We start from the raw sequence: 9,561 nt of genomic DNA on the forward strand, positions 1-9,561 counted from the left end.
CACTCCACTGATGAAGGGGATCGCTGCTGTCTGGTTTTAGTGATGATTTGTTGATTTAACGTTTCTTTGTTTAATGAACATGAGACGACGCTTGTTAGTGTCCAACAAACGTAACACTAAACTATTTATTTATGGGTTTTGTTTACACCTTTGTAAGTTGTTTGTGATTGTCTTCTAATTGTGAATTACTATCTGCTCACGACCGTAACGTTACCCTAAACATCATCCAACTGGGCTATATTGCAGTTAGTATGTTGATGTTGGTTAATAATTTGTTTTGTTTTGTGATTTCCTTTCAGGTGCTGAGGTTCCACGGGTGGAGGATCTCTTGTGGTGGTGGTGTTCTCCCCGAATGTTTGCCGTGACACTTTTGAAGTCTTTGCTGTGTGTGTGAGTGCATTCGGTGAATTAAGTTTAGTGATCTCTCCTCCCGTGGGTTACCTCAGCTCCGCTAGTCTGTGTGTCTTTTTTTGTTGTTGTGTTTTTGTAACCAGTGTATTCGTATAGTGAGTGTGTGTTTATTCAAAGGTGTGTTTTTGTTTACTTAGATGTTTGTAACTTAAAACTTGTCCAGTAAAGCTCCTGATTGCAATTTTTATTAATGTGATTATATATCTGTTTTAAAATAGACTTGTATTAATAAAGAATTTTTGTACATTTTCATATCCACGTCTCTGCCTACCTTTATTAGAGAATCGAACCTGAGTGACCTAGTTATAATAACTTGAGTGTCGTCCATATTTCCCGGGGCGAAATTCCCCGGGTGGCGTAGTCGAAATCCTTCCTATCTGTAATACCGCTCTTTCGCCACAAGAAGAAAAGCGAGATTGGTATTAAAGTTTCAGAGAGCTATTCTCCCATCCTCAGCTCTCACCCCCAGTCAGGCTTGAAGGTGTCCGTGGCTTTCGGGCTCTTCAGGACCAGAAGCAGGAACTCGTGCATCTCCAGCAGGAAGCCGTCAGCGCTGGACTTGGTGAAGAAGCTTGTGAGCAGTGTCTTGTGTTCCTCCAGCAGAGGACGCTTGTACTCTTTGCTGATCCCCACAAACGGGTCCTGAAGTGCAGATGAAGAAAGTCATTACACACACACACACACTGGAAGCAGAATACGGTTGAGTGTGTCGAGAGTCTCACCCTCTTCAGACGAAGCATGGTCTCAGATTTCAGAGAGCTGAGCAACTGCCACAGCGCCACACAGTGTTTCAGACTGCACCTGCTCAATGCCTACACACACACACACACACACACACCCACACACACAGTAGATTGGGTCAGAGTCATCAATTAGTTGAATTACATAAAAACGAGTAAACACTGCTGTGAGGATGTTTCGGTAACCTTTTACAATAAGGTTCATTAGTTAACATTAGTTAACATGAACAAAGATTAATAATTGATGTAGAAGTATTGTACATTATTAGTTCATGTTACTTTCATTTACTATTTAAAATCTTGTTAACATTAGTTAATGCACTGTGAACTAACATGAACACACAATGAACAGATATATTTTTATTAACTAACATTAACAAAGATTAATAAATTCTGTAACAAATGTATTCCTCATTGTTAGTTGACGTCAGTTAATACATTACAATAAGTTTCATTAGTCAACATTAGTTAAAGTGTTACCGATGTTTCAATACAAGGGCTGAGGGAGTTACAATACATTTTTCTCTCTTCTGACTTTCAAGGAAATAAAATCAAGGAAAGAAACCATATGGTTACCGATTAAAATCGAGATATTAATATTGTCAATCAATTCAGAGCCAGTGTCCACACAGCTGACATGTTTAACTGTTGTAGATTATTGACAACATTTGCACAAAATAGCACTTCTCTGATGAATTTTGACTAGCCGTCAGGATCTTTCCCCAGGATCTAGACTTTGGGCTGGGACTCGGTGTGTTTCCACCACAGGATCCCCAGGATCTAGACTGTGGGCTGGGACTCGGTGTGTTTACACCACAGGATCTCCAGGAACTAGACTTTGGACTGGGACTCGGTGTGTTTCCACCACAGGATCCCCAGGATCTAGACTTTGGGCTGGGACTCTGTGTGTTTCCACCACAGGATCTCCAGGAACTAGACTTTGGGCTGGGACTCGGAGTGTTTCCACCACAGGATCTCCAGGATCTAGACTTTGGGCTGGGACTCGGTGTGTTTCCACCACAGGATCTCCAGGAAATGGAAGCTTTAGCGCAAGTTCTGCTGGGAAGACTCAATTACTACGTCAACTTTCGCTTCACTTCTATCCAATCATATTCTCATGCTCAATGCATAAAAGCTCGGTACTTACACATGTTTGAGTTCGCAGATACTGAAGCGACGATTACCCCTATCCTCCCCACCACCACCAGGATGGTCCTGTCCATACCTCCCAGGGGGTCAGCTGCGCCCCTGCGTTCATCTTCAGGCAGGAATTGCAGATCCGATACCCTCGGATTATGCACTACGGACGGGGCCTACGCCAAATGACTTTGCATATTATTAGCTTGCTGAGCTGTCAATAAATGTATGATTGTTAAAATAATTCTCCCGAGTCTTTCTGGTAGAACTAGACTTTGGGCTGGGACTCGGTGTGTTTCCACCACAGGATCTCCAGGAACTAGACTTTGGGCTGGGACTCGGTGTGTTTCCACCACAGGATCTCCAGGATCTAGACTGTGGGCTGGGACTCGGTGTGTTTCCACCACAGGATCCCCAGGATCTAGACTTTGGGCTGGGACTCGGAGTGTTTCCACCACAGGATCCCCAGGATCTAGACTCCTAGATCCCCAGGATCTAGACTTTGGGCTGGGACTCTGTGTGTTTCCACTACAGGATCCCCAGGATCTAGACTTTGGGCTGGGACTCGGTGTGTTTCCACCACAGGATCTCCAGGACTGTGGGCTGGGACTCGGTGTGTTTTCACCACAGGATCTCCAGGAACTAGACTTTGGGCTGGGACTCGGTGTGTTTCCACCACAGGATCCCCGGGAAATAGACTTTGGGCTGGGACTCGGTGTGTTTCCACCACAGGATCCCCAGGAACTAGACTTGGGGCTGGGACTCGGTGTGTTTCCACCACAGGATCCCCAGGAACTAGACTTTGGGTTGGGACTCGGTGTGTTTCCACCACAGGATCCCCAGGATCTAGACTTTGGGATGGGACTCGGAGTGTTTCCACCACAGGATCCCCAGGATCTAGACTCCTAGATCCCCAGGATCTAGACTTTGGGCTGGGACTCTGTGTGTTTCCACTACAGGATCCCCAGGATCTAGACTTTGGGCTGGGACTCGGTGTGTTTCCACCACAGGATCTCCAGGACTGTGGGCTGGGACTCGGTGTGTTTCCACCACAGGATCCCCGGGAATTAGACTTTGGGCTGGGACTCGGTGTGTTTCCACCACAGGATCCCCAGCAGTGTTGGGTGTAACGCGTTACTTTGTAACGCGTTACTGTAATAATATTACTTTTTTCAGTAACTAGTAGTGTAAGGCATTACTCGTCTGAAAATGGTAATATTATTACAGTTTTCCCGAGCTAGTTACTTGCGTTACATTTGCCAGTAGCACCATCACACACAAGGCACACAACACAATGAACAGAAGGGAAGGGGAGGAGGGCGTGAATGGAACAGTGATTGGTCTGGGTTTGGCACGAGGTATCATTTACCATCACCGATTGGTCGACACCCGGCAGCCAGCCGCAGAGCGGCACCCTCAAAGACAGATGGGGGAAAATGAAAGCGTCAACAACGGCAAGCTCTTTTCAGAGGAAGGTTCCCAGCAACAGAAAGCTAGTTTCGACGGGTGGAGATTCAGTAATTATCTTGAATATGTTCAACGGAAGGAAAATAACTTGACGGTGAAGTGCACACTCTGCCCGGGGAGAAAGCTGCTCTCCACCGCTTCCGACAGCACGGACACATCAAGCTCGTTGCGAAGCGACAGAGTGACATGAACGAGCAGCCCCACAAGCAGCAAAAAGTTTGGACTTGTTATCCCATACGGAAATGTAATATACAGTATGTACATATATGAAATATATCCACATATATAAAATATATACCATATATATGCCCATATATAAAACCTATTAGAAAATGGAACAATTGACATATAAAACCAGCCCATATATTTTATGTATGTATAATAGTGTTTTTTTACATACATGTCACATATATATATAATTATCAGTTTTCAAATAGAACTTGTGTAGTATTTGTTTTGTTTTTATGAGCTGGTCAAGAAGAGGTAAAATAATAATAAATAATACATTTTATTTATAAAAGATTCGAAAATGAAATGTAGATATGTAGACTTGATCTGTAGACTTGAAATAAATAGTTAAATAGTAAATAGTTTGGCATATATAATAATAATTTAACATTTCCGTATGGGATAAATTGACAATCAAATTTATTGATTGTTTGCACCAGACTGTGTTTGTTAAACATTGAGGAAATTAATACTTGTTTTTTGTACTTGATTGATTGCACAAGTACAGTTGTTTGTAGTTATTTGTGCTAGACAGTGCCAGTCTGTTGTTGGCGTAATAAAGACCCTTAAGAACACTCCTCCTTTGTATGTTCTCCCTCCATCTGATGCGTCTCAGGCAATTATAGAGTAATTAATAAAAAAAATGTAACTAGTAATATAACTAGTAATATAACTAGTTACTTTCTCCAGGGTGTAATAAAGTAAAGTAAGGCATTACTATTTTTGAGAGTAATATGTAATATGTAATATATTACTTTTTTGAGTAACTAGCCCCAACACTGATCCCCAGGAACTAGACTTTGGCCTGGGACTCGGTGTGTTTCCACCACAGGATCCCCAGGAACTAGACTTTGGGTTGGGACTCGGTGTGTTTCCACCACAGGATCCCCAGGATCTAGACTTTGGGCTGGGACTCGGAGTGTTTCCACCACAGGATCCCCAGGATCTAGACTTTGGGCTGGGACTCGGTGTGTTTCCACCACAGGATCCCCAGGATCTAGACTTTGGGCTGGGACTCGGTGTGTTTCCACCACAGGATCTCCAGGAACTAGACTTTGGGCTGGGACTCGGTGTGTTTCCACCACAGGATCCCCAGGATCTAGACTTTGGGCTGGGACTCGGTGTGTTTCCACCACAGGATCCCCAGGATCTAGACTTTGGGCTGGGACTCGGTGTGTTTCCACCACAGGATCCCCAGGATCTAGACTCCTAGATCCCCAGGATCTAGACTTTGGGCTGGGACTCGGTGTGTTTCCACCACAGGATATCCAGGATCTAGACTGTGGGCTGGGACTCGGAGTGTTTCCACCACAGGATCCCCAGGATCTAGACTTTGAGCTGGGACTCGGTTTGTTTCCACCACAGGATCCCCAGGATCTAGACTTTGGGCTGGGACTCGGTTTGTTTCCACCACAGGATATCCAGGATCTAGACTTTGGGCTGGGACTCGGAATGTTTCCACCACAGGATCCCCAGGAACTAGACTTTGGACTGGGACTCGGTGTGTTTCGACCGCAGGAATCAGGGTCTAAATGAAGAGTAAATATTTCCCCCACAGAAAGACCCTGCTCGCGAGGTAGTACTTTCTCAAAGTTCAGGATCTTTCGGCCGTGGGACTGAACATGCTGATTGGTCGAGTCCATGCCGCATTTTTATTGGTTGACTCCACGCAGCATTATGTTTAAACCTACATCTGTTGCGATACGTGCAGTAACAGTTGTTTGCTATTTGAATCAACAATGGAGTTTAACAAATATGACCGATGGACCGGTGACGAGGTTACGGCTTTATTAAGCTTAAATTCAGAGGATGAAATCCGGAGGGAACTGTACATGACGTAGAAACGTCACCGGACTATTCACCTAATCTTCACGGTACTTCAGACTGCGGTGGAAACGCAGACAGCAACAGGTCTGGCGAGAAAAAGTTCCTGGGACTAATTGTTCTGGATAATTTCAGCGTATGTTCAGCATCTAATTAAACGTGTGTTTGGCTTTCCAAAACCATTTTTGGCCCAAAACCGAAAATAGCTGTTTCGCCTGGAAATTTCCAGTAGGCAAAATTGAGGTGCATCCCACATCCTAGAAACACTGCTCTGGGCTGCGTTTCCCAACAGCATCGCAAGCCTAGGTGGATCTAGAGAGCATTGGTGGCAGTTGTTCTATGATCAACTCAGGCTTACGATGCTTTTGGGAAACGCTGCCCTGCGCAGTCCAATAATAAAGTGTGTGTTCATGACCCACCTTGTAGATGTGCGAGCCCATGTGGTCCGTCATCTGCAGCACGTCTTTGAGATAGGAGCTCAGCTGCATGTGTGGGTCGGCCCCGGTCATGGCGAGGAACCCCAGGGCCAGCTGGACAGTGGACAACGCCTCACACACGTCACTGTAGGACTGCAGGTCCTTCACCAGGTCGTGCTGCGTCAGCGGCTGCAACGGCTCCCACACACACACACACACACACACACATACACACACACACACACACACACACACACACACACACACACACACACACACACACACACAGACACACACACACACACACACAACACAGCACAGCTTGAGGAACGCTTTCAAATATCTTGGTAAACATTGATTTCATTAAATGATCATTTCTGTTATTTAAATGTGCCCTTTAAACTGTATATTAAGAGCATTACGCACTATACCCTTGCTAGGAACGGGTGGAAGTTTTGCATTAAGTGAGCTAGTAAAATATTAAAACTCAGTCAAGTCAATATTATGTGTACAGTTATTTAATTATGCCATCCAGAATAAGGGACTCACTCTCTCATATCATACAAACGCAGCGGCTGCCATTTTGCGACTAGTGTTTTTTACACTGTTTTAAAATCGTACTTGTTTGTATCTTATAATCCAACAGTTTAACCTGAAATCAATATTTCTTATCTCCATAATTATTTATGTGTAGAAATGCTGTGTAATAAGTGTTATGACTGTAAACAGTATCTCTTAAATGTCCGTCTAGTTTGATCTTGCCGCTGAAACTGCTCTCACCGTGGAAGCTTTGCGTTTAAAGACCTAATAAAATATTTCAACACAAATCAATATTTCGTGTCTAATTATTTACTTATGTGGCAAGTAGCCGTGTAATAAACGGGATAATGTACATCCAGCCGGTTGTTATCTCAGAATAAACCCCTTCAGGCTGATGAAGACCTGATCCTGATCACTCTGTCAGGGTTTATTCTGAGATAACAACCGGCTGGATGTACATGCACAACCAACACAAAACATAAGCATGGAATGATTGGAGTAAGGAATAAGTCAATTATTCCACTTATACTATGGTTACTACACCTCAAAAACATTGTTCAGATGTTTTATTTCAAGACATTTGTCAGATTTTTTATCTACACACTACTTTCTAACGCATCTCATCCCAAGCCTCTGTTACTAATTCTAAAACATACTTTTAGAGCTACAGCCACTGATATACAGACTAATGCTGTTATTGGAGAGAGATTGATTCATGTGATTCAGATATTTCACACACGCTTAAGCAATCAGTGTGTTTCTCAGGTGTTTGGCAGCAGTTTCTCTACAAAATACGAAGCTTTTAGTTTAACTGCTTCAAACATGGACTACTATACAAATGTCATGTAGTTTAGCAGATGCAAAACTATTTATTTGAAGTCACATGGCAGCGCTGACAGTTTCTTGTGTCTGTGAATGTTTCCGACTGTACTGTGTGCGTTTGGATGGGAGAGAGAGTGGGAAAAACAGAGCATGTTTTCCAGAGATAATGAAACTTAATTTTGTGGGGAAAACATGGAAATAGTTTGTCATTTTTATCCTATATGCTTTATCGATTTGCTTGGTCAATGTTTTTATTGGTTTTGGTTCATTGCTGTTGTAGGCTGTAAGGACCTTTGAAATCACTGATATCACTAAGCGGTAATGCAGTCAAAAAATGTGTGTGGGGAATTTCCATAGGGAAATATATTTTTAATGATATTCTTAAAATGATAAACCTTTTAAGACAGCCCTACTGTGAGCTACGAGGTTGTTAATCGATAGCATTTGTTTTTGTTGAAGCCGTTAGCCCACATTATTTCAACTTCTTTTTAAAATAATTGTATTCAACAGCACAATTTTTGTTGAAAAACTACATTACCCATGATGCTGTACAGAAAACACCCATGATGCAACCTCTCTATGCTCTCAAAATAGGCTTGTCTTGGTTCATGGCTGATAATGCTTCAACAAAGACTTCTTAAAAATCCCTATGGGAGAAATGAATGGAAAAATACTTCTGGAAGGAAACCCACCACTAATGAAAACGTGGACAGGTGATATTGCTTTAAGATACACACTATCGCACACGTTAGAACATCCCGCAACCAATCAGAATCAGGCATTCAATAAGATACAGAATAAACATGTATAATGTGACTTACTTGTTGCACTTTGCCCTTCACATCTTTTAATATGATCTCATAATTTCGGTCCTGTCTGTTCCAATGTCGGAATCCCCTGAAAAACAACATCAGAATAAATAAATCAGTAAATACAACTTATCTAATACATCTACTCTGCAGAAGCCTGAATAACTCTTATAAATCGCTCTGAGCAGATATTAGTCAAAGGTGCAGTGATGTACAGTAATGGTGATATGTGTCAGTGGTGCAATGATGTACAGTAATGGTGATGTGTGTCAGTGGTGCAGTGATGTACAGTAATGGTGATGTGAGTCAGTGGTGCAGTGATGTACAGTAATGGTGATGTGAGTCAGTGGTGCAGTAATGGTGATGTGTGTCAGTGGTGCAGTGATGTACAGTAATGGTGATGTGAGTCAGTGGTGCAGTGATGTACAGTAATGGTGATGTGTGTCAGTGGTGCAGTGATGTACAGTAATGGTGATGTGAGTCAGTGGTGCAGTGATGTACAGTAATGGTGATGTGAGTCAGTGGTGCAGTGATGTACAGTAATGGTGATGTGTGTCAGTGGTGCAGTGATGTACAGTAATGGTGATGTGTGTCAGTGGTGCAGTGACGTACAGTAATGGTGATGTATGTCAGTGGTGCAGTGATGTACAGTAATGGTGATGTGAGTCAGTGGTGCAGTGATGTACAGTAATGGTGATGTGTGTCAGTGGTGCAGTGATGTACAGTAATGGTGATGTGAGTCAGTGGTGCAGTGATGTACAGTAATGGTGATGTGAGTCAGTGGTGCAGTGATGTACAGTAATGGTGATGTGTGTCAGTGGTGCAGTGACGTACAGTAATGGTGATGTGTGTCAGTGGTGCAGTGACGTACTGTAATGGTGATGTGAGTCAGTGGTGCAGTGATGTACAGTAATGGTGATGTGTGTCAGTGGTGCAGTGATGTACAGTGTTGCAGTGATGTACAGTAATGGTGATGTGTGTCAGTGGTGCAGTGATGTACAGTAATGGTGATGTGAGTCAGTGGTGCAGTGATGTACAGTAATGGTGATGTGAGTCAGTGGTGCAGTGACGTACAGTAATGGTGATGTGTGTCAGTGGTGCAGTGATGTACAGTACTGGTGATGTGAGTCAGTGGTGCAGTGATGTACAGTAATGGTGATGTGTGTC

At 43.3% G+C, this 9,561-nt stretch overlaps 1 protein-coding gene across 1 annotated transcript; it reads right to left on the reverse strand.

Annotated features, from left to right (window-relative positions):
• Positions 1-870: 870 nt before the first annotated feature.
• LOC306984034 (E3 ubiquitin-protein ligase rnf213-alpha-like) lies at positions 871-8,461 on the reverse strand (the record flags this gene model as incomplete). The annotated part of the gene is made up of 4 exons (XM_079584989.1): positions 8,406-8,461; positions 6,227-6,423; positions 1,134-1,223; positions 871-1,053 (listed from the first exon to the last, which is right to left on the reverse strand). The coding sequence occupies exons 2-4, from the start codon at positions 6,314-6,316 to the stop codon at positions 871-873; spliced, it is 363 nt and encodes a 120-aa protein (XP_079441115.1). The 5' UTR covers positions 6,317-6,423; positions 8,406-8,461.
• Positions 8,462-9,561: the final 1,100 nt, after the last annotated feature.

Source organism: Phoxinus phoxinus (genome assembly GCF_949152265.1).
Source record: "Phoxinus phoxinus genome assembly, chromosome: 17".
NCBI lineage: Eukaryota > Metazoa > Chordata > Actinopteri > Cypriniformes > Leuciscidae > Phoxinus > Phoxinus phoxinus.